General features: G+C 44.1%; 1 protein-coding gene across 1 annotated transcript; it reads right to left on the bottom strand.

Moving 5' to 3' along the window:
* Positions 1-161: 161 nt before the first annotated feature.
* Positions 162-24,706, bottom strand: LOC128701608 (nose resistant to fluoxetine protein 6). Its single transcript, XM_070101534.1, has 16 exons — positions 24,630-24,706; positions 22,628-22,730; positions 22,115-22,239; positions 20,857-21,097; positions 18,493-18,613; positions 17,004-17,107; positions 16,383-16,489; positions 15,972-16,065; positions 14,484-14,568; positions 13,834-13,985; positions 12,836-13,007; positions 11,195-11,409; positions 10,261-10,378; positions 9,216-9,393; positions 7,222-7,278; positions 162-514 (listed from the first exon to the last, which is right to left on the bottom strand). The coding sequence occupies exons 2-16, from the start codon at positions 22,726-22,728 to the stop codon at positions 162-164; spliced, it is 2,223 nt and encodes a 740-aa protein (XP_069957635.1). The 5' UTR covers positions 22,729-22,730; positions 24,630-24,706.
* Between the last annotated feature and the right edge of the window lie 614 nt (positions 24,707-25,320).

Here is a 25,320-nt window from a genome sequence, read left to right as displayed (position 1 = left end):
CTTAAAAGCTCAAGTTTACAGGTCTTCCTCGAAATGCCGCCACACTCGTTCACTTTATTTTTTTGCTGCTGCTGATCCACGGAACTGGAGTTGCTCTTCCCCTTCCTCAGATCAAATGTGACTGCCTCTCATTTCCCAGGCGTTGTGTGACCTTCCTCCCTTTAGTTTGATACACAACCGTAGGTCAGTGGCATGTGTGTGATGGACGTCTTCTTTACCTCCGTGATATGCGTAGTGGGGGCTGACTTGATAGCCTTCCCTCCATTCTCCAAGATAGCCGTGGTGGAGGCTGCTGTGGCCTCCTCCTCTCCCTCCATGATAGGCGTAGTGGAGTGTGACGTGGCCTTCTCCTCTCCCTCCTCTATGATAGGCGTAGTGGAGTGTGACGTGGCCTTCTCCTCTCCCTCCATGATAGGCGTAGTAGAGTGTGACGTGGCCTTCTCCTCTCCCTCCTCTATGATAGGCGTAGTGGAGTGTGACGTGGCCTTACTGGCATTATTATTATTATTATAATCTAGTGGAGTATTATTATTATTATAATAAAAAAAGAAGCGCTAAGCCACAAGGGCTATACAGCGCTGCAGGGTAGGGAAGGAAGCGAGGGTATTGGATGGCAGAAGGGAGGAGGGATGATCAGTAGGTTACAGAAAACAGCGGGGCAGGGGATAGTACGGGGGTAGGGGGTAGCAAGAGATTGAAGTAGAAAGGGCTGAAGGTATCAGAATTTGTGAAGTAAGTCAGTTGTTGTCAAAAAGTCAATGAGAGAGTCTGGATGAAAGGTGGGTCCATCAGCGAGAAGGGAAGGTAAAGAGAGAGCAGCAGAGCGAAGACGACGACGGAGGTAAATTCTGCGTGCTCGTTGATAAAGTGGGCAGTCCAACAGAATGTGGCTGACTGATAATGGAACTTGGCAATTCTCACAGAGAGGAGCAGGGCGCCTCTCCATGAGATATCCATGAGTAAGACGAGTATGGCCAATGCGAAGACGGGAGAGAGTAGTCTCCCAACCTCGACACTGGTGATAAGAAGACGGCCAGTAACCTATACTCGGTTTAATAGATTGAAGTTTGTTGCCGAGCATAGTAGACCAACGTTGTTGCCAACGGGTGTGAAGTTGGGAAGATATTGCAGCAAAATAGTCCGTAAATGGAATACCTCTACATGAAACTGGTAGGTCATGTACTGCTGACCGCGCAGCAGTGTCTGCCTGTTCATTGCCCTGTACGTCAACATGACCAGGGACCCAACAAAAAACAATATCTTTATGCTTGGTAAAGATGCGGCGTAGCCAAAGTTGGATACGGAGGACTAAGGGGTGAGGTGTATCAAATTTCTGTATAGCCTGTAAAGCACTAAGGGAGTCTGAGACAACCACAAATGATGACACAGGCATAGATGCAATACGGATAAGTGCTGTAAGGATGGCATACAATTCAGCAGTAAAAATACTAGCCGAAGATAGTAAATGCCCTTGTACGACGCTGTCCGGAAACACTGCTGCGAATCCTACGCCGTCAGAAGACTTAGAGCCATCTGTGTACACAGCAATGGCATGAGAATGAGAGTGAAAGTGGTCAAGAAAATGAGAGCGGGAAGCGACCGTAGACAGTTGGGCTTTCGAGCAAGGGAGAGAGAAAGAACAGACTCGAACAGCTGGAACTTCCCAGGGGGGTAGGGAAAAGTGAGATGCTACATGTACATAGAAAGGTGGTAATTGAAGAGAAGACAAGAGCGAATGAAGGCGAAGAGAGAAGGGACGGAGTAAACAGGGGCGGCGAACAAATAAAGAATGTCTACTAATATCAGTGACCATTCTATAAATGGAAGGATTGCGGAGATCATGAGAGCGTACATAGTAGCGAAGGCAATGGGCATCACGGCGATCGGATAAGGATGGAACGTTCGCTTCTGCATAGAGGCTCTCGACAGGGGAAGAGCGAAAAGCACCAAGGCATAAACGTAATCCTTGGTGATGAATGGGGTTAAGGCTAGAGAGAGTAGCAGGAGATGCCGCTGAATAGATCTGGTCACCATAATCAAGTTTCGATAAGATAAGGGTGGAATGTAGGCGAAGGAGGGTTCGACGATCAGCTCCCCATGAAAGATGAGCAAGGGTTTTAAGGAGGTTCAGCCGGCTGTGGCAAGTTGCCTTCAGAGAGGTAATGTGAGGTTTCCAGGATAACCTACGATCAAAGAGGAGGCCCAGAAACTTGACTGTATCACGTTCAGGGATACGGGAGCCATAGAGGTACAAAGGATGATCGGAGATGACAGAGCGTCTAGTGAAAGTAATTTGGTGGGTTTTAGTGCTGGAAAATTTAAACCCACGTGTGGTGGCCCAATTGGAAACACGGTCGACTGCATGCTGGAGAGAAACTGTAATAAGGTGACAGTCAGCGCCTGCACAGGCAATAGCGAAGTCATCAACATAGAGTGATGACCAAATATTTGATGGAAGACTAGAGGCCAAATCATTAATAGCAAGGAGAAAAAGTGTTGTGCTCAGAACACATCCCTGGGGGACACCTTCAGCTTGGATAAAGTCCGGGGAGAGCACATTATTAACCCGAACACGGAAATGCCTGTCAGTTAAAAAGTTCTTAAGGAAGGATGGTAGATTGCCTCGAAGGCCTAAGGAGTGGGCTTGGGCTAAAATATTATACCTCCAAGTTGTGTCATATGCCTTCTCAAGGTCAAAAAATATGGCAATAACTGAGTGGTTATTCGCAAAGGCATTACGAACATACGTATCCAAGCGTAGTAAGGGGTCTATGGTAGAACGTCCCTTACGAAAGCCATATTGACGAGTGGAGAGACTGTTGTGTGTCTCTAAATACCACACTAAACGTCTATTTACTAGGCGTTCCATCACTTTGCAAACTGCACTGGTAAGAGCAATGGGACGATAGTGGGAGGTTTCATGTCCCGTAGTGCCTGGTTTGCAGAAAGGGAGAACAATGGCGGATTTCCACAGCTGTGGAAGAACTCCTTGTGACCAAATAAGATTGTAAAGGCATAATAGGACTGCAAGGGCTGACTGATGTAAATGTTGTAGCATACGAATATGAATGTCGTCGGGCCCAGCTGCCGATGATCGGCAAGCTGAGAGTGTTGCCTCCAGTTCTTGAAGTGTAAAAGGCACATTATACTGTTCTTCTCTGAGAGAAGAAAAGTCCAAGGGTGCTAACTCTCTGGCAGACTTTGAGGAAAGAAATGAGGGGCATAGATGGAGTCCCTGAGAAATATGGACCAGATGATTGCCAATTTCATTGGCAACATCTAGTGGGTTTGCTATATCAACACCGGCAACCCGCAGAACAGGAGCCGGGTCAGGAGAATATTTACCACTCAGTTTTCGTACTTTTTTCCAGACTGCACTCATAGAGGAAGCAGAGGTGATGGTGGAGACATAATCTCGCCAGCAAGTGCGTTTAGCGTCACGGATGACACGGCGAGCGATCGCACGCTTCTGCTTAAATTCAAGAAGTCTCTCTGTGGTTCTATTGTACCGGTACCTGCCCCATGCAGCGCGTTTCAAACGTACTGCACGAGCACAAGCAGGAGACCACCAAGGCACGCATTTCTGAGAATGCCTGCCCGAAGTTTGGGGTATAGAATGAGAAGCTGCGGTTAAAACGGAGGACGAGAAGAGGTGTAAAAGCTCATCGATGGAGGACGAAGAAGGAACCTCTCTAAAAACAGTTAGGTGTGAGTAAAGGTTCCAATTTGCCTGATCAAATTGCCAGCGTGGGATGCGAAGAGGTGGTGAATATGAAGGGGAAGTAAGAATGATTGGGAAATGATTGCTGTCATGTAAGTCCGGAAGAACAGACCAAGTGAAGTCTAATGCGGCGGAGGAAGAGCAGACTGAGAGATCGATGCAAGAGAGAGTGTGAGTCCGAGGATCAAAATGGGTGTGAGTACCTGTATTTAAAACATGGAGGGGGTGGGTGGCAAGAAAAGCCTCTAACTGAATGCCACGGGAATCACAGTGAGACCCCCCCCAGAGGAAATGGTGGGCATTAAAATCACCAAGTAACAGAATCGGTGGTGGTAATGACGAAACAAGAAAGGCAATATCCGGAATAGATAATGCCCGAGAAGGAGAGAGATATAAAGAACAGAGCGTATACCACCTATGCAAGTGGATACGGGCTGCTGTGTAATGCAGCGAAGTACGAACAAATAGCTGATGGTACGGAATATCAGTGCGTAGAAGAAGGGCACTTTCATTAAAGGTCCCATCAGGAAAAGGATCTGAAGAATACAATAAATTATAGCCTGAGATGGGAGAGATAACAGCAGAGTGTAATTTTGGTTCCTGTAAGCAAACACCAACAGGGGAAAACTGGGAGAGTAACATCTGAAGCTCACCCCGATTACCCCTGAGGCCGCGTATATTCCACTGTAAATAGGCCATGATTGGCAATGATAAAGATACCTGAAATCCGCAGGTAAGGGTTCCTACGGACTAGAGGGGTTAGAAAAGTCCACATGCGGAGGCAGTGGAAAACGTTCAAGCAGCGAAGGAACGGTGCACTGTGAAGAAAGGAGTTGCGCAGATGGAGTAGAGGAGAGAGAAGGAGCGGAGGGTGGATCAGTGTCCATTGATGGTTTGGTCTCTGCAATATATTCAGAGATTGCTTCAAGTGTTTCAGAATTCAGAGACGTCGTATGGGAGACAATATTGGAAATGGTAGGGGGAGGATGAGTAAAGATTGGAACTGTAATGGACTGTACCAAGGTAGGGGGGGACGGAAGGGTGGAGGGAACTGGAGAAGCATGGAAGGGGACAGAAGAGGCAGAAACCTGGGAGGTGGCAGAAGAGGAAGAAACTTGGGAGGGAACAGGGGAGGAAGGTACAGTACGAGGAGGAGGGTGAACCTCTACACTTGTAACAGAGCCAGTGAGAGGGGGAGAACCAGGTACAGAGACAGGGAAGGGAAAATGAGGAGGTGGAAGATGGGTAGGAGGTGTTAACGGACCTTTTTTTGACTTTTGAGAAGTAGAGGGACGATTGGGAGGAGGTGTCATACGAGATCTCGTCGCTACTGAGGCTTGTGAGAGAGAACACGAAGAAGCAAGATCAGACTGAGACGTTGAAGTAGGGACGTCTGAGCCGAGGACAGCAAAAGAATTAGCTACAGGAGTGACTATGGGAGAGGTAACCACAGAGGTGGGTGCAGAAGATGGGATACCAGAAGTGGGGGGACGTTTTGAAACACGGGAATAAGAAACACGAGGTAGTCTCCCTTGGAGGCGGAGATGAGAAACTGCCATGGCATAAGGGAGACCTTCTGCCTCTTTGAGGTAACGGATTTCCCGCTCGTTTAAGTAGACTTGACAACGGCGAGAGTACGAAGGGTGAGCCTCATGACAATTAAGGCAAGAGGGAGGTCGATTGCAAGACGTATTAGAATGGTCATCGGCACCACAGACTGGGCATTCGGCGATAGATCTGCAATATTTCGCTGGATGGCCAAATCGCCAGCAATTTCTACACTGTTGCGGTGTAGGGATCACCTTTCGAACTTGTAACCGATGTCCTGCTACATAAACTGAGGATGGGAGTTCACGGCTGTCAAAAGTTAAACGAGCCACATTGCTAGGGTATCGTCTCCGCCCGCGGGCAGGAAGAACGTAAGTGTCTACCTTGAGGATTGGGAGATCTTGGAGTTCCAGCTGTTCAAGAATGTCAGTGCCACATGTCTGGAAATTTTGTTGAACTATGGTATGGGGCAGAATGATGGTACCACTACAAGAATTGAGGGAATGATGTTTTTCAATAGTTACAGGAACAGTATCGATATGGGAAAGACGAGAAAGCTCATGAGCCTGGGTAGCATTCTGTATGGTGACGATGCGCGTACCGCTCTTAAGAGCATGAAAAGAAATATCTTTACCAACATGGCATAGGAGTGCCTTGCCAATACTGTGGTCAGAAAGATAGGCAGTAGAGGAAGTCGGTCGTAAAGTGAAGAATTTAGTCCATTGTGCAGTCTGAAACTGAGCGTGGAAAGGTAGTGAAGGACGTGTCGATCTTTTCTGAGAAGAACGAGAAGGTGGAGAAGTATCATCAGCAGGTAATTGTCGTTGTCGTTTAGGCATGGGACCAGAGTTGGTCCGACGTGGAACGGGCTGGCGATTCGAAAATTGCCACACTGTAGAGGGAGAGGCCGGAAGCATAGTCAGAGGAGAGCGAAGGTCAGATAAATCGAAGGAGTCAGTCGAGGCCTCAGTACCTGAAGCGGGTGAGGAAACAGCACCGGCAAGAGGTACAGAGGCATGAGGAGTGTCCGAAGAGTGGTCCAAAGACGAGGCGGGGTCAGAACGGGGTGCGGTATCAAGAAGGGGCCCGGGGGTAGCAGGTTCATGGACTAGGGCTGCCATGGTTAGGTTACTTCTTTCTTTTTGTTTTTAAGAAAAAAAAAGAAAGAAGAGAAGAAAATAAAAATAAAAAAAGAATAAAAAAAGGGGGGACCGGGGAGGGATAGTTCCTAGGAGGAATGAAAGGGCCAGAAATCTCCCTCCGCGCCCAAGAGGACCTCAGCACCGCAAGTAGCACAGATGCAGCATGGAACCCGTGCCATACCCTACCCATCATGCCAGTAAACCGGCAATCCGGGATAGCAACCTCACATCTGCCGAGCTACCTCGGTGGACAAAAGAGAGGGCGGCCGGAAATCTGCCACAAAGCATACCTCCTTCGGCCACCACCCCCGGAATCCGAAAGGTGGCTTCCAGAGATACACCCGTCGCCCGAGAGACACCCAAAGCCACCCTCCGGGATACCGGAGAGGGATCAGGACATCCCCAGGCAATCCAGATTCCACGGCAAACTACGCCACCGCCAAGAACCTCAACGGAATGGGATGGACCCCGGTACCCTTTCCCCTACCTAGGAACTAGCGTGCCTGTGGAAAAAAAAAAAATGCCAAAAAGGCCAAAAAGGAAGGGCAAAAGGGAGGGGTGGGGAGGAGGAGGAGGAGGAAAGGAAAAAGGGGAGGATGGGATAGGGAACGGGGGATTGGGGGGTAATTAGGTTCGGTCTGAGGAAGTAGACCGACAGGTCTAATTCCTCAGACCAAGAGCCTCTTCACCACGCCAAGGAGCCCCACTTGAAGAGGTCTAGTGAAGTAGATCTTCTTCCCTAAGATGCGACCCAGAAAGTCGCCTAACACCCAGGTACCTACTCACTGCTAGGTGACCAGGGACACATACATGAGAGTCGACCCAGAGGCGCCCACACCTGTCTCGATGCCAACCATGCTAACACACCTGACCAACACCAACACTACTCACGTCACACATACAATTGAGCTTATATTTACATCTGTACTAATTCTATTATTATTATTATTATTATTATTATTCGGTGTGAGTGATGCAAAAATAATTGCATTAGGAGGAGATGCAACATTCCCCCAATGAAAAGCAGGGGCGCCACGAGTGCACTGAGAGACAACACAGTAAGTTTCCGGGGCTCAAGACTGTTCAACTGCCTCCCAGCATACATAAGGGGGATTACTAGTAAACCCTTGGCTGTCTTCAAGAAGTCGCTGGACAGGCACCTAAAGTCAGTACCTGACCAACCGGGCTATGGTTCGTACGTCAGTTTGCGTGCGACCAGCAGTAACAGCCTGACTGATCAGACCCTGATCCATCACGAGGCCTGGTCTCAGACCGGGCCGCGGGGGCGTTGACCCCCGAAACCCTCTCCAGGTAAACTCCAGGTATGGGAATCCCTGCAGTAGGATGGGAATCCTCTCACTGCTGGACGGTGCAAAACTGTACATTGATTTATATATAAAATAAAATATCTAGATAATATCAGAGGCTGGTAATAAAATCACTTACATGGTGCCTCTATTGACAACATTTCGCAAACACAATCCTCATCAAGCTACATAATAAAGCCCATTGTGAGGGCGAAACATGTCTCCTGAGCTCTGGGAACCAAAGCAATCGTAGTACTAGGGGGAGAGAGCACAACTTTGTAGTACCCACAGTCAGTGGCCAGGCTTCAAACACCTTTTATTGTACAGCAATAAAGGAATGGAACAGACTGCCTGCACATGTCAAAGCCAGTCATAGCATGAACCAGTTCAAGAAGAGTGCCAAAAGGTGTCTGATGAATGTAGCTACAGAAAGGGAGGGGAATGATTTTCTATTTTTTAGCTAACATACGTGTAAATTTTATCTTATTCCTAGTAATGACCCTCGTATTGTAGTCTTAATGACCCTCGTGTTGTAGATAGACTTAATGACCCTCGTGTTGTAGACTTAATGACCCTCGTGTTGTAGATAGACTTAATAGTATGATAATAAGCTGTTATCTTCATTATAGAATAATAATAAGATATTATAATTTTTTTTACACAGGGTTTGACAAGGTTAAGGATCCTTAGTTTTATTGACAAGCTATTTACAGGTTAAGGATTCCTAACTTTATTGGCAAGCTAAAAGCTGTTACCTACATCAGCTCATTTGAAAGCATTTTTATTGTTATGAAACATACAGGTAAAAGGACCCCAATGGAAATAAGTCACTCTGACTTTCTTGGGTTATCCCAGGTTCTCTATACACATGCTGCTATGTACGATAATCTATGTAACTGTATTTGTGTATACCTGAATAAACTTACTTACCACGGTGTGGGTATCTCATAGTGTTACCAGCATAGCTGTGCTCCAGTGCCGACAGATAGATAATTTTAAATAGGTCAGGATAGGACAGGATACTCCCAGGTAAAACCCATGAGGGGTAAGAGGGAAGAGTGGGATGGTGGAAGAGAAGTAAGGGAGAGGAATGGTTAGAGTGAGGGGAAAGAGCCGAGGCTAGACCTGTAGACAGCCTGCACTGTCTGCACAGACAGCCCATGCTGTCTGCCAGCTTAGTTCATATTTCGTGCCACTCAAGTGCTGCCACCTATAGGCGTTGCCACTTCAGCCTGCCTTCCCTTGCCTCACTCTCACTCACACAGCGGCCTAGCAGGAAGACACAAGGCCTACGCCTAGCTCCTCTCGTGGGATGGCCCTCCCGGGCCAAGGGCACAACACACAAGCCTGTGTACCCACCACGACTTAACAATACAGTAAGAAGCCTCCGAAGACGTATCATTTACTCCCCGCTACCAGAACACCAAACAAATTGCTTATAGACCCAGCCGCATGACGTGGGTAATAACGAGTGATGGGAGAGGCTGGGAGACTCACCTGGTCGACCTCTGACGGTGCTGATGACGAAGAAGGTGAGGGCGCCTGCCCAAGCAGGTCTGGCCAGGGAAGAGTAGAGGGCAGCCCAGTAAGTTCCAGAGGCAGGGATGAAGCTCGGGGATACCAACACACCCACCACCACCACCACACATGCCCATCCACACGCCCGCACGCACGCCTGCCGGAGACATATACAGACTTAAGCTCATATGTAATAATAATAATAATAATAATCTTTATTTCTACAAGTACAGTACATGTACAAGGTATACAGACCATAGTTGACATCAGTGACATACTACTATATAGAAAGCCCCTTCTTATGCAGAGCATTTCGGCAAATTAGGTCAGTTTTGTCCCAGGATGCGACCCACACCAGTCCACTAACACCCAGGTACCTATTTTACTGATAGGTGAACATGGACAGCAGGTGTCTTAAGGAAACACGTCGTAATGTTTTCCAGCCGTACCAGGGATCGACCCCTGGACCTCAGTGTGTGAGCCAAGTACGCTACCAATCGAGCTACAGGACATCACTACACCATACTGTGTACAAATATGTACATGAGTTTTTATTTAGGTATTATATGTATAACGGAAAATTATACAATGGCTTGAGGGAACACAAGTGCTATGTGCACACTGATATTATGTGCACACTGATATTATGTGCACACAAATGTCAACACACAAGTGTTGTGGGAGCACAGATCTTTTGAACACACAAAATTGTACATTATATAAACTAGGATAACCCTGTGTGACCTTCGTACACACACACACACACACACACACACAATGTTTCAGATGAGATACAGAGATGTTAGGAAGTATTTCTGCAGTCACAGAGTTGTCAGGAAGTGGAACAATCTGGAGAATGATGTAGTGGAGGCAGGATACATACATAGCTTTAAGAAGAGGTATGTTAAAGGTCATGGAGCAGGGAGAGTGGACTTAGCAGCGACCAGCGAAGAGGCGGGGCCAGGAGCTGTGAATCGACCTCTACAACTACAAATAGGTTAGCACACACACAGAAGTGACTCACAGGCGTGAGGGTGAGGTCGTGAGCAATCATCGTGTGGTAGAGGCAGCCAGCAGCCAGACCCACGAGGTACGATCCGGCACGACACCACGGCATCGTGTAGTATACACTGTAGTACATCCTGCAACACACATACTAGCATTACATTTGTCAGGTTACAGGTCAGGTGAAATCTTACCCTTATTAAATCTATTATATTTGCTATTTTTTCCGTGATAATATGAGAAATCACGAAAGCGCTTAGAATTTCATCATTTTTTCACTGTGGTTATATATATATATATATATATATATATATATATATATATATATATATATATATATATATATATATATATATATATATATATATATATATATATGCAAGGAATTCGCAAAAGCAGGCGAAATACACACAAACACTGATCTCTGGCTGAAGGAGACTCGAACCTACGAACCTTGGAATAAGGTACGCAGTGCTATACCAATCTACCCACACTGGACAATACCTTGGCGTGCAGCTTGAGCTACACAATGATCCAAGGCAGCCAGCTTTCAGGGAGAAGGCTTACAGCTTTTCATCTCATCCCCTGCATGCATCAGCCTTACTAGAGATTTTAACAATGCAAGGAATTCGCAAGAGCAGGAGAAAATTACACAAACACTGATCTCTGGCTGAAGGAGACTCGAACCTACGAATCTTGGAACAACCTTGTTCCAAGATTCGTAGGTTCGAGTCTCCTTCAGCCAGAGATCAGTGTTTGTGTGTATTTCGCCTGCTTTTGCGAATTCCTTGCATATATATATATATATATATATATATATATATATATATATATATATATATATATATATATATATATATATATTTAAGAGAGATAGAGAGAGAGAGAGAGAGAGAGAGAGAGAGAGAGAGAGAGAGAGAGAGAGAGAGAGAGACTAGGTGTTGAGAGGTCACCTGGTAGCAGGAAGCTCGGAGAATGATGGTGTGGGAGGCAGGTGATGGAGGAGGGTGAGGGCAGCAGGCAGCAGGAGAGTCACGCTCAAGCAGGCGCAGAAGGGCAGCAGGCGGCCAAGTTGGGACTGGTGCCAGCGGTAGTAAGGCAGCAACAGCAGCGGTGCCACCACGAACAACTGCCACTCTACCGCCAGTGACCACAGGTGACCCAGACACTGCCGGGGATCATGAGGCGAAGCGGTAAAACCGTTGGGATGGGGTCATATGGGGGAATGGGAGGTAATCAGATTTGATCCAAGGAATTGAAACTTCTCTTCCTAGGATGCATCCTAATTACCTCCCACAGGATAACTGCTGTTTACAACTGCCCCCAGAGTCATAGTGCTAAATATCCTGACCCTATGGGTTTAACACTCCCCTTAATAATAATAATAAATAATAATAATAAAGCAATAATAATAAAATATTATTATTAAAATATAAAAATTATGTAAATATTGGTGGTTGTGGTATAACACAATGACTTATTTTCTCAAAGACTCAGAGAAACTGTTTTTATACTTGGAGGTACATGTTAGTCACCCCCATGTTCCTGCGTTCACTCTCGTAAGTTACCTGTGTCAGATAATCCATCCTGAGAGTTGTCTGGTAATTCCCGAGTAACGGTAATTTCAGTTCTGTTGAAACTAAAGTGTTGTAGCTCCCATAGATGATTAACCCTTAACGGAATGTTAGACGGTATCCTCACTGACCTGCTTAATTAAGTCTCCCAGCTCAGGCTGACACCACTGAAGTCTCCCAGCTAAGGCTGACACTACCCAGGTCTCCCAGCTCAGGTTGACACGACTGAAGTCTCCCAGCTAAGGCTGACACTACCCAAGTCTCCCAGCTCAGGTTAACACGACTGAAGTCTCCCAGTTAAGGCTGACACTACCCAAGTCTCCCAGCTCAGGTTAACACGACTGAAGTCTCCCAGTTAAGGCTGACACTACCCAAGTCTCCCAGCTCAGGTTGACACGGCTGAAGTCTCCCAGCTAAGGCTGACACTACCCAAGTCTCCCAGCTCAGGTTGACACGACTGAAGTCTCCCAGTTAAGGCTGACACTACCCAAGTCTCCCAGCTAAGGCTGACACTACCCAAGTCTCCCAGTTAAGGCTGACACTACCCAAGTCTCCCAGCTCAGGTTGACACATTTCGTTACTTCATACATATATAACCCATCTTCTGTGATGGAATATAACAAGGACACACACCTAGCTTTATTCCCACTACACAGCTATCATACAGAGTAGGGCAGCAGTACACTGTGGTTGTATTTAAGTCTGTTTAATAATAAAAATTACCAAGTCTCATTAACTGAGAAGGAAATATTACAAGAGGAGCACCGAGGAAAATCAAGTGTATAGTGAATGTCGGTGGGTGTTTGTAAGATTTGACCTCTCATCTTACATAGTCGTGTGCTCGCCATGTTATTACAGTCGTGTGATCACAATGTTATTACAGTCGTGTGCTCACCATGTTATTACAGTCGTGTGCTCACCATGTTATTACAGTCGTGTGCTCACCATGTTATTACAGTCGTGTGCTCACCATGTTATTACAGTCGTGTGCTCACCATGTTATTACAGTCGTGTGCTCACCATGTCATCAGAATGGTTGAAGTTGTTGATGAGAAGCATGTTGGTCCAGCCAGTGGTGGCACAGGGTCGTCCAAACATGGTGTGGTAGGTCGAGTGCCACACTGGACCGCTGCCCAGGTGCCTTAACACACTGCTGCACCCCCACGTCACGTACATCATCGCTGGCACCAGCCTGATAGAAAACACTAGATTATTAACCACGGAGGATAATAATCCAGAACCAGGGAAAATCAGGCGGCCTTAGGTCCTCTCACCTAGAATACCACTCAGAATAGTCGTCTATTATTATTATTATTATTATATTTACGGGAAACGCAAAACCCATTGGGCTGCTAGCGCCTGAGGAAGGGAAAGTATCATATTCGTCCAGAAAAAGCGGAAGTTCCAATTTCTGACACCAAGAGTCTTTCATCTGCATAAGTAAGTTTGTTAAGGCACAGGTACACATAAATACGGTTACACAAATTCTCACATATACTAACATATGCAACAAGATCACAGTAAATAGGTGATATCATAATATGCAAAAGAACCACCGTGAAATATTATTATTATTATAATCAAAAAGAAGCGCTAAGCCACAAGGGCTATACAGCGCACCGTGAAATAAATAGTGAACATCCAAGCGCTTTCGTGAAATCACGAAAGCGCTTGAATGTTCACTATTTTTTTCACAGTAGATGTTTTGCATAGTAACAGATGTGTAAGGTACCTAGGATAACCCAAAAAAGTCAAGTGACATATTTCCACTAGAGTCCTTGCCCTGCATGAAGGATTGTTCACTGAGCTGGAATACACACACTCAGCCTGACGTTCATCAGCCACGTGTGTCGGTTCTGAATATATTGTAGAGATCAATGAAGTATTGCGAAAGCTTACCACACACATGACCGCACACACACACAATGGTCTCTCAAGTATATACACGGACACGAAGAAGTTTCCCCACACGACACAGCAGTATAGGAGGAAATAGTGGAGGTGGTAGAGGAGCTCACCTTAGGTATCGCTGGAGGTAAAAGGTCGTGAAGGAGAACTCCTTGAGTCGCGTCTTGAGAAATGCGGAGACGAGGAAGGCGGAGATGAAGAAGAAGGTGTCTACTGCAGGGTAAGCGTTGAACACCCACCAGTAGCGCCAGTCACCCAGGTGCTGCCGACAACACAATGGCAAGGGAGGAATTTATGGTGTGAGAAGGAGTAACAAGACGTGTTTGTCAAGCATCAGTTGCTGGTTGGTTAACTGAGTTTAAAGCCGTTAGGTTATGCGATGGTCATTATGACTGCATGTAACCTGTTCACCACCAGCCATGACTACTTTAATTGTGATTAAAAATAAGTAATCAGCGTATATACACTAAAAGACATACATTCCTAGGTGAATATATCCTATGGTCAGCAGTATCACCTAATGAAGGATTGAGGGGAGAAAATTAGAAGATTGAAATGAAACAGATGAAGACGTGGAGAAGCTGTGAGTGTAGTGCAGCGAATTGCTATAGAAGTTCAGCTGTATAGTCCTTGTGGCTTAGCGCTTCTTTTTGATTATAATAATAATAATATAGAAGTTCAGCCTCAACATCTATAAGTTCATACATGTGAGAGATGTGAAGATCAGAGAGGGAGGGTACAGCAGCGAGTGTTATCTTACCTGAGTGATGATGCGAGGATTGGCGACGGAGATAAGGAACAGCATATAGCGGTGAGCCATGATAATCCATACCATACTGATCACCCTGTGGAACACCATCAACCATAACCACCAGAACACCTTCCTCCTCCTCCTCCTCCTACACCACAACACTCACAACCTACAACAACATAACAGTATTTCATGTGATGCGTATTTCGTCTACGAGTGAAGCATTGATGAAAAGGTTTATGTAAAACAATGGCAAAATATAACACAACGGCAGTATATAACACAACGGCAGTATATAACACAGTGACAGTATATAACAGTGGCAGTATATAACAGTGGCAGTATATAACACAACGACAGTATATAGCAACAATACAAATACTGTAATACTTGATTACTGTAACTTAGTGTAGCTCATAAGAGAAGCCTAGCAGCTAGGCTAAATGAAACCTTGACTGATCACTAGCAATGATACAGAATACATAATTATATCCGATGGATATACACAAGCATATAGACAAACATATACACAAACATATAGACAAACATATACACAAACATATAGACAAACATATACACAAACATATAGACAAACATATACACAAACATATAGACAAACATATACACAAACATATAGACAAACATATACACAAACATATAGACAAACATATACACAAACATATAGACAAACATATACACAAACATATAGACAAACATATACACAAACATAAAAACATTCACAAGAATATAAACAAGAAAAATAAGAAATTCATTAGTTAAAACAAGTGGAAATACCAGTGCCACGGAGGACCAAGTTATTTTAAATCACTGGCTCTTTTCTGTATGTACATTATTATACATTATTATACTATTATTAATACTAATATACATTATTAATACTAATAATATCTTTATTTCTACAAGTACATGTACAAGGTAACATGTACCTAGTTGACATCAATGACGTACTACTATATAGAAAGCCGCTTGTTATGCTGAGCATTTCGGGCAAATTAGGTGAGTTTTGTCCCAGGATGCGACCCACACCAGTCCACTAACACCCAGGTACCTATTTTACTTATAGGTGAACAGGGACAAAAGGTGTCTTAAGGAAATACGTCCTAATGTTTTCCAGCCGTACCGGAGACGAACGCCTGACCTCAGTGTGTGAGCTGAGTACGCTAGCGGTTGAGCTACGGGACACCTATTATATATTCACAGGGAAGTACAAAACCCGCAGGGGTCATAAAATGCCTGGAAAATTTGAGGTACTCAGGCTTGATCCAGGGAAGGGAAGGGCATGTCCAATTCCTTGGATGCACTGTCCTTCACATAGCATCAAATCTCGAAGATTTTAACGGACTTTGTTAATTTAATGTTAATTTTTACGTTAATGATACTTAAATGAGATGTGTGTTACTCTACGACTATTGAAGGCTCGATCCTCCGTCTTGCAACGGGCAGGGCAGGTGGTGTACCAGGTGGTGGGAAGCTCACCTGAGGCCGTCGAGAATTTGCAGGTGGGTGGTGGAGTGAGCGGTCAGTCGGCTCCAGTTGCGGTTGAGAGAAAAACAGTGAAGTAGTCGAACACCTGTCCATGACAGGTGTGTGTGTAATTAGTGGTCTACGTACATGTGGATAATATATATATATATATATATATATATATATATATATATATATATATATATATATATATATATATATATATATAGAGAGAGAGAGAGAGAGAGAGAGAGAGAGAGAGAGAGTTGGTTTTGATGAAAAATTGAGAAATGTATACTATGGTCATTCACAATAATATATCTATCAACGCATAAGGATTTTTTTTTTTTTTTGAGGAAACTTCTATTTTCAAGATAGCTGGGCCTGCCTGACCAAGTCTATTGTTAAAACAAATTTACTCACCTGTGGAGCACCCACAGACTGATTTGAGAGTTACTTGGGTGCAGGGACTAGCAGCATCATGCACAGTAGCTGCTGCTACCAGCGCTACCAACACCACTGTTAACAACCTGATAACGACAAGGAACACACAGTGAACAACGGCGTGGCCGAGGTATATTATAAACTTTATTGAGTCATTAGATACACCAGCAGTGTGCTGTTGCAGTGCTGTATGATAGTTACATAGTGGTAACATTAGCAGTGTGTTACTACGCTACTCTATATGATAGTTACGTAGTAGGAACACTTGTTTCTATGATGGTTACATAGTGGGGACAAAAGCAAGCCATGTTTACTCATTATATTCCATCATACACGATGGGTCACACATATTGTACTGAAATCTGACAGCCTAAACTGGGAGTCTTCAGTAGTGTCAGCTTGAGCTGGAAGACTTCAGTATTGTCAGGCTGAACTGGGATACTTCAGTCTAGTATTCCATTAAAGGTTCATCAGCTACGGCTTGAAAGGTTTCATTGAGGCAGAGCTGTAGCTACTATCACTCGGGTATTACCGCCTCTCAGGATGGTCTATCCCATACACAAGATAAATGGAATTTTTATGAAGATGTGAAGTACTCACAGGAAGGAGAGGTCACTCCTGGTCCAGGTGTGGTGATGGGAATCATCATGACAGGTGACGGTGAGAGAGGTCCCGGTCTCTTGCTGCTGCTGCTGCAGCCACTCCTGCACCAGGACACACACATTATAGCACTCGCTAGAGACCTGCCACTCCAATACTAAACTAAATTTGCTTCAGTCGCTGCGCGATCCAAGAAAGGTATCCCCGTGTCCCTGCCCAAAATGCTTCGTATGCTAGTGGCTTTCTTTGTGCTTAGCAATACTTCATTACAAGTAAAACTACATTTTGTATACTACAGAAAGAAATAAAGTTTGTCCCGTAGCTCGACTGCTAGCATACTCATCTCACACACTGAGGTCCGGGGTTCCAGCCCCGGTACAGATGGAAACTTTAGGGCGTGTCTCTTTAAGGCACCTACTGTCCAGTCTATGTTCACCTATCAGTAAAATAGGTACCTGGGTGTTAGTAGATTGGTGTGGGTCGCATCCTGGGACAAAACTGACCTAATTTGCCTGAAATGTTCTGCATAACAAGGGGCTTTCTATACAGCAGTATGTCACTGATGTCAGCTAGGCCTGTATACCATGTACATGTACTTGTAGACATAAAGATTATTATTATTATTATTATTATTATTATTATTATATTACTACTATTATTATTATTTTTATATTACTATATTATTATTATTATTATTATTATTATTATCCCATAAGCCCAGCCTCCTGATCCACTATCCATGAGGCCTGGTCACAGACCGGGCCGCGGGAGCGTTGACCCCCTGGAACCCTCTCCAGGTATACATGTTTGTATCTGGTCATAATTGTAATGAATTCTTTATGCAGCTTGTAAGAAAATATATTTGTCAGCCATAAAGGTATCCCTTTGAGGATACCTAGTTATGTATTATTAACTATATAAATGGGGAAGTACTTAATACGTTGGAAATCATACGCCTGGGGAATGAGAGGTAAGCAAGTTTGATACGAGGAAGGTGAGGGTCGTGAAATAATCCTTCACTAGCATTAAGGCACATCTCCCAATCTTAAAGTGATAAATAACAAAACGTCTTTACCAACTCTGGAAAGAACGTTGTTGCTGCTGAAATGCTCTTACTCCAGGGACTTGGAGCTACATCCCCTTACTCGGATCAAACCTACCATTCACAAGGAGTTGTATGACCTCATAAGGGTTTAGTCGTAAACACGAATATAACAGCAACTTTGATATGTAACTTATGTGCTTCTACAACAATCTTAAAAACTGATGTATCAATGATAGGTTAGGTAAGGTTTGTCAGGAAACAAGACAAGTGTTTCCTGTCGCGGGTCTTAGTCATATGATGACCCGCAGTTCGAGCTTTTGGTCATGTGACCGAGGCCTTACACTGACTTTCCCCTCCACCTCTTTAAACATTGTGGTTATAATTATAACCATTTTCTCAATATAAGATTGTTTTCGTTATGAGGATGTGTTAGAGGCGACCTACCTGCAGGAAGTGTGTAGTGCAGGTGTGAGGTACACAAGTACCGTAGGTGTGCTGGTACCTGCCTGCCATGGTACTCACTGCCTGCCACGACCCACCGCTCTGCCCTACACTATCTTCCTTCCTGTAACACAAACAACATTATATATACCTGCTGAAGAGGACCCCAGTTGGAGGTTGAAATATGCAGATTCATTTTTGTTTCTTGTTTCTGTCTCCATCTTATTTATGTCTTATCATTTTTGGGGTAAATAATTTAGCCTAATTAGTGTTTGAAATAACAGACAAGTTAACTGAAAAGAATTGTGTTGTATTGTTATATTTACGAGTAAGTGATAAGCAATGAACCCATGTGGGTCTACAGCGAGTGGTATGGGAGGCACTGAGGTTCGATACAAGGGAGGATGTCCAAATTTTTTGATCAAGAGCCCCTCACCAGCATCAAGGTACCTCCTTGAAGAGAACCTCCAGGGAGGCAGCAGGTGAAACATTTTATGTAGTGGCCGAGGCGTATCAAGAGAGTTGCCTTCATACTAGTGAGAGGCTCCTGATCTGAAAAATTGAAGCTGACTTCCCTTTCCTCAGATCACGCCTCATTACCTTACATTCCGCAGCCTTTCTATGAAGGGGCTGGTCCAAAATTTCTCTATAGGGGAGAGGGTTAGGGAATTTATTTTGAAGCTTCGTTATTATTTTTGTTTGGGGGACTTTGGGTGAGCTGATGAGGCTTGTGTAGGTTTCAACCCCTCGCCCCCTTTGGCGCCATCACTTAATTAAGAATAAAATAAGAGTCATTTGGGAGAAAAGAGTATAAGAGACGGCCAAGTGTATACCTGGAGGGTGTTCCAGGTGTCAACACCCCCGTGGCCCAGTTGATGACCAGGCCTCGTGGTGGATCAGGGCTTGATCAACCAGGATGTAACTTGGCCGCACGCAAACCAGTGTACGAACCATAGCCCGGCTGGTCAGGTACTGAGTTTAGGTGTCTTGCCAGAGAGTTGCCAGCGAAGCAGTATGTACATCCTACATCCCTTTAAGCTTTACAAACATCCACTAAATTACCTGCACAATTTTACCCCTTTCAGTTTCTATAGTAGCACTCGGTTAGTTAATAGGGTTTCAAACCTATCAACTACCAGATAGTTTTGGGTTATCCTAGGTAATTTATACATATGTTTAACTATGTATGATAACTGTACTTACACCTAAATAAATTTACCTAGTTAAACCACTGAATTGTCGTTGTTTTTTGGTGATTGTTTTAAAGGCCACTGACAGCTTGCTCAGCATCAAGCCCTGTTTCCCGATGTCCAGGAAAGAAATATTGCCCATGGTCGGGCAATATTTCTTTTCTGGAACGAAGAGGTTCCAAGTTAGGTCAGTTGAACTCCTTGCTTAAGCCTCAGCAGAGCGGGACACCTACACACTCACCTGAGTTCCTTAACCAGCTTCCCACCAACACCAGCAAGCATCCACAGTGGAAGGCTGGAGCTGTGCCCAGCCAGCAGAACAAAAATGGTGACAAACGTCCCGGAGAAACTTGTTACCTATGACCAGGCGAGGGCGAGACATGCACTCCACACACCAAGAAAATTGAAACATTAGTTTAATCATTGATTTAAAGCCAATGGGTAAACTTATGTTTATGATGTATAAGGTCTAGGATGATTTTTTTGAGTTATCCTAGATAATTTACACATGTTACTATGCATGATAATTGTATTTATGTGTACCTGTACCTAAATGACCTTACTAAGGAACTAACTATACTGAGTTGTCTTGTCGTGACTCTAAAATGCACACTTTGTGATTCTTAATCAATTAAATTGCATTTATAATAAAAGTTGCCTTTAAAGGATCAGAATTCACTCCCGATTACTGGCGTTGACAAAAGTTAGATAAAATATATTAAAGTACTTTAGTTTACCCTACAATCTTGATCAGATTGTTCGTTCTTTGACACTACTGTTCATGCGAGGGAACACTGAATTAAATATATTAACAGTATATCAGTGTTTAGTTGGTAAGTTTATTTAGAGGTACAGATAAACGTAAGTGCAATTATCACACATACTGTAAATTACTTAAGATAATTCCAGAAAGTATACAAAGTGACTTATTTCCATTGTTTAGTAAGTTTATTCAGGTATACACAACTACAGGACTCGGGGCCAGGAGCTAGGACTCGACCCCTGCAACCACAAATAGGTGAGTATAGATTATCATACATAGCAGCACTGTGTAAAGAACCTAGAATAACCCAAAAATTCGAAGTGACTTATTTTAACATTGGTTTTATAAATTTAACCTGAGATAGCGCAATAAAGTCAAATAATGTTTGTTTTTATTGAGGACCTCTGGACCTACCTCAGGGTGACGAGGCAATACTTGCCCCTGAAGAAGGTGTCCTGCTGAAGGAGGACCTCCTGCTGCAGTGGCTGCTGGAGTGTGAGGTTGTGCGAGGCCAGCTGAGCCTCGTAGTGGTGGAGGTGAGAGGTGAGGGTGCCAGGGAGTGCCACACTGACACTCAGACACAGGTGAGGGTCACCCCTGGCTTCTGTGGCACCCAGGCCCACACCGTCACTCACCTTACCACTAGCGTCCCACACTGTGACCACAGAATGAATTATGTTCTTGATCCAAGGAAACAGAGGTATTTTCTACTAAATGTTGTTCATACTATGGGGTTTTAATAATTAAAATTATTATTACTAATTAGTAGTAGTATTACTACTAATAATTAGTAGTTTTACTAATTATTATTTTTATTATTACTAATTATTCATTATTTTTATTTACTTTAGACTGTAGAATAATGAGTTACAATGTGGTGCTGGAAAGTTGACAATGAACCACAAAAACCATAAATGGAACCAGAGAACATATACACCTGTACCTGATAATGGTTCAGGGCAGACCGAAACATCGTGTAACTATGTCTCCAACTTGTGGCTTTAATGTGAATCATTTAAAATAGTATGGGTCAGTGGAAGGACTGGTAGAGGCTCGATCCTCCGTCTGATGAACCGTCAAATATCATTAGAAACAAAATACGGACAGAAAGTAATCATATCACTGTTATGGCAAAACAAAGTGACGTGAGTAATATATTGTGAAAATTAATGCATCTGAGAAAATTGATTTTTTTTTTTGTAGAAAGATATTGATTTATAGGAGTACATATATTGCATTCTTAAATATTCAGATAGTATAATAATACTAGCCAGGGAGCAGGAGATACGTGTGTACTCACCTAGTTGTACTCACCTAGTTGTACTCACCTAGTTGTATTCACCTAGTTGTGGTTGCAGGGGTCGAGTCATAGCTCCTGGCCCCGCTTCTGTGTGTGTGTGTGTGTGTGTGTGTGTTACTCCATGAGTGTGTGAGCGTGGGTATAATATGGGAGACAAGTTCAATCATAACTGTAATAATGTTGGTAGAATTACCGACGATATGTTTGGTAAAAGTACGCAAGTGCAATTAATGCGGCATTTTATTGTGTCAATGTTTCGCTCTCCAGGAGCGAAATGTTGCCACAATAAAATGTCACATTAGTAGTCCATGTGTCCTTTTACCCAAGGTAAGGAGAAATCAGAACAAGCGGTGGGGGCTGTTGGGTACTCACTGGTGTTGCTCCAGGATTGTGTGGAGACCAGAGCGAGGATAGAATGAACCACACACAGGTTGTCTGCTAGGTCGTGGCTTCCCTGCTGTGCCTTCGTCGGGTAGTAGTGCTTCCCCAGCTGTCTCCTAGAATGTATACACCACTCACAGTCAGCACACTCAGTTAGCAAATAAACACATCCACACTCACACACATACTCGCAAACACTGGTGCCCTTACTATTGCTACAACTGTTACTAGTGCTACCACTGTTTTTATTACAGTTATTAGCGCTGTTGCAGTTGCTACTGCTGTTGTTAGTGCTACTACTGTTGTTACTGATGACGCTATTGAGTCATTCATTTGTGGCATTTCTACTGTTGCTGCTAGTCAAGTTATAGGTGCTACTGTTGATGCTGCTAACGTTACTCCTGTTAATACCGTCACTGTAACTACTACTGCTGTGTTGTTGCTATTGACTCGGTATCTACCAGTATTTATAACAGTACCGCAGTGAATAGACTTCAAAATTACCTGAGCGAGTCGAGGACCTCCTTGCGGTGCCCTGGGATGCTGATGGCCGATGCTGGTAACACTATCATCATTATCATCATCATCATCATCATCATCATCATTACTAGAAGAGAAGATCCCACTTGCAAAGCCTGGCTCGGATACACAGAGATAAGTAATTTATGTGTCTTGCAAGAATACATGCTTCATGACTAACGAAATCGTAATGGCACGACAGCAAAGAAATCATACATGCTTCAGTGTCTAATTAAAGTATCGCCACTGTTAAATTTGCGTCACCAGTCTCACTTAACTGTTATCATTGTTAAAATCTTCTGTTAAATCTACATAAAAGTTTCGCCAGCCAATGGCTTCTTCAGTCCAATACAACTCTCTCCAGGTAAACTCCAGAGAAGAACGGTGAAGATGAGGAGTTTGAGGTTATCAGTACCTCACCTTGGACTGACTACCTTATTCTCCTCCTCATCTTCCACTGCTCTTCTTTGTACTGGACTGAAGAAGCCACTGGCTGGCGAAACGCTTCCTTAATAAAGATTCCCAAACATTGCACAAGTGTCTCATTCTTCAACTTGTCGTTTTTATAAACCACAAACTATCAGAGTAAATATACGGAGAGATGTGCACGTCTCGGTGTGTCCCTGTGTGACACCTCAGCTATAGAACAATCAGTATACAACAAGGGGGAAAAATATCAGAATTTCCTTGATAAATTGTAAGAAAAGGCCAGGTGGACCGTCCAAAATTCTGGAGCATCCAGAATTACAGTAAAATAGCTTATCACGCGGCTTTGTGAGAATGTGTATAAGAGTATCCAGAACCCAGGCAGGAAGAATAAAAAATTCCTACAGGATACATAGATACCCACGGTCAAAAATTCCTACAGGAGGATACATACAAAGACTCCTACAGGAGGATACAAAGACTTCTACAGGAAGATACATACAAAGACTCCTACAGGAAGATACAAAGACTCCTACAGGATACATACAAAGACTCCTACAGTAGGATACATACAAAGACTCTTAAAGGTGGATACATGCAAAGACTCCTACAGGAGGATACATACAAAGACTCCTACAGGATACATACAAAGACTCCTACAGTAGGGTACATACAAAGACTCTTAAAGGTGGATCGTACGTTGGTTTGCGTGCAGCCAGCAGCAACAGCCTGGTTGATCAGGCGCTGATCCACCAGGAGGCCTGGTCACAGACCGGGCCGCGGGGGCGTTGACCCCCGAAACTCTCTCCAGGTAAACTCCAGGAGGATACATACAAAGACTCCTACAGGAGGATCCATAGAGACTCCTACAGGAGGATACAAAGATTCCTACAAGAAGATACATACAAAGACTCCTACAGGAAGATATATACAAAGGCTCCTACAGGAGAATACATACACTCCTACATGAGGATAAAAAGACTCCTACAGGAGGATACAAAGAGTCCTACAGGAAAATACGAAACGGTAAACTCATTTAGACGGAGGATCGAGCCTCCAAGACTCACACAGGTTTAGTGGTTCACATAAAGTAAATGAGTAAAGCCTAGAACCGAGAATATGAAAGCCTGAGTCTCTTGTTTAACAACAAGTAATGTTCACTGGATCAGTTACGTGATAAAACCTTACATCTTCGTGGCTGTGACAGTGGTACTGTTGTGGCTGTGACAGTGGTACTGTTGTGGCTGTGACAGTGGTACTGTTGTGGCTGTGACAGTGGTACTGTTGTGGCTGTGACAGTGGTACTGTTGTGGCTGTGACAGTGGTACTGTTGTGGCTGTGACAGTGGTACTGTTGTGGCTGTGACAGTGGTACTGTTGTGGCTGTGACAGTGGTACTGTTGTGGTTGTGACAGTGGTACTACTGTGACAGAGACAGTGGTCCTACTGTGACAGACACAATGGTACTACAATGAGACAGTGGTCCTACTGTGACAGACAGTGGTCCTACTGTGACAGAGACAGTGGTACTGCTGTGGCCGGGTATACTCCAGTTTTCATACCCTTAGATCGGTGGATGATAATCAAGCAGGTTGTTGCTGCGAGAGTCTGGCAATACTCTCCCGAGGCTGCTACTGGAAGTACTCGGTAGCAAGTGTCAAGAGTGAGTGTATATCACCTATAACACAGGTGTTTCTACTTCCCCAACACCTGTGCTCATATCATCATGGACAGAAATAGATGTCTATCGTGTGCCTAATATAGTACAGCTTCAAAAAATACCTCTCAAGCCTAGCCGTAAATAACCCTGATTTTTTTTTTTTGCCAGTAAAAAAATCTAAGTTAAACTGATGTTATCTGGGCCTTTTATGCAATTTATGTCATGCCTGTGTTGCAATATGCAACATAAGCATGGAACCCACACCTGAAAAAGCATGACAGGTTAGGTAAGGCTTGTCAGGAAACAGGATAAGTGTTTCCTGACGCGGGTCTTAGTCATATGATGATCCACAGCCGGAGCTTTTGGTCATCTGACCGAGGCATTCCACTGGCTTACCCCTCCACCCCTTTAAAAATTATGGTTATTATTATTTGCCAGGAAAGTGTAAAATGTAGAGACGCACGTAGCTAGGCTTATTTCAGAGCTACGAGAAGCTAACTTGAATTAAATCTGAGGATCAGTGACAGCTATCTCCTCGTAGATTTCCAGAGGCAAACTGTGTACATTCCTAGTAGCTTGATAGCTGCTCTGTT

The sequence above is a fragment of the Cherax quadricarinatus genome, chromosome 78 (genome assembly GCF_038502225.1).
Source record: "Cherax quadricarinatus isolate ZL_2023a chromosome 78, ASM3850222v1, whole genome shotgun sequence".
Classification (NCBI taxonomy): Eukaryota; Metazoa; Arthropoda; class Malacostraca; order Decapoda; family Parastacidae; genus Cherax; species Cherax quadricarinatus.
This window is presented reverse-complemented; position numbering and strand designations above follow the sequence as displayed.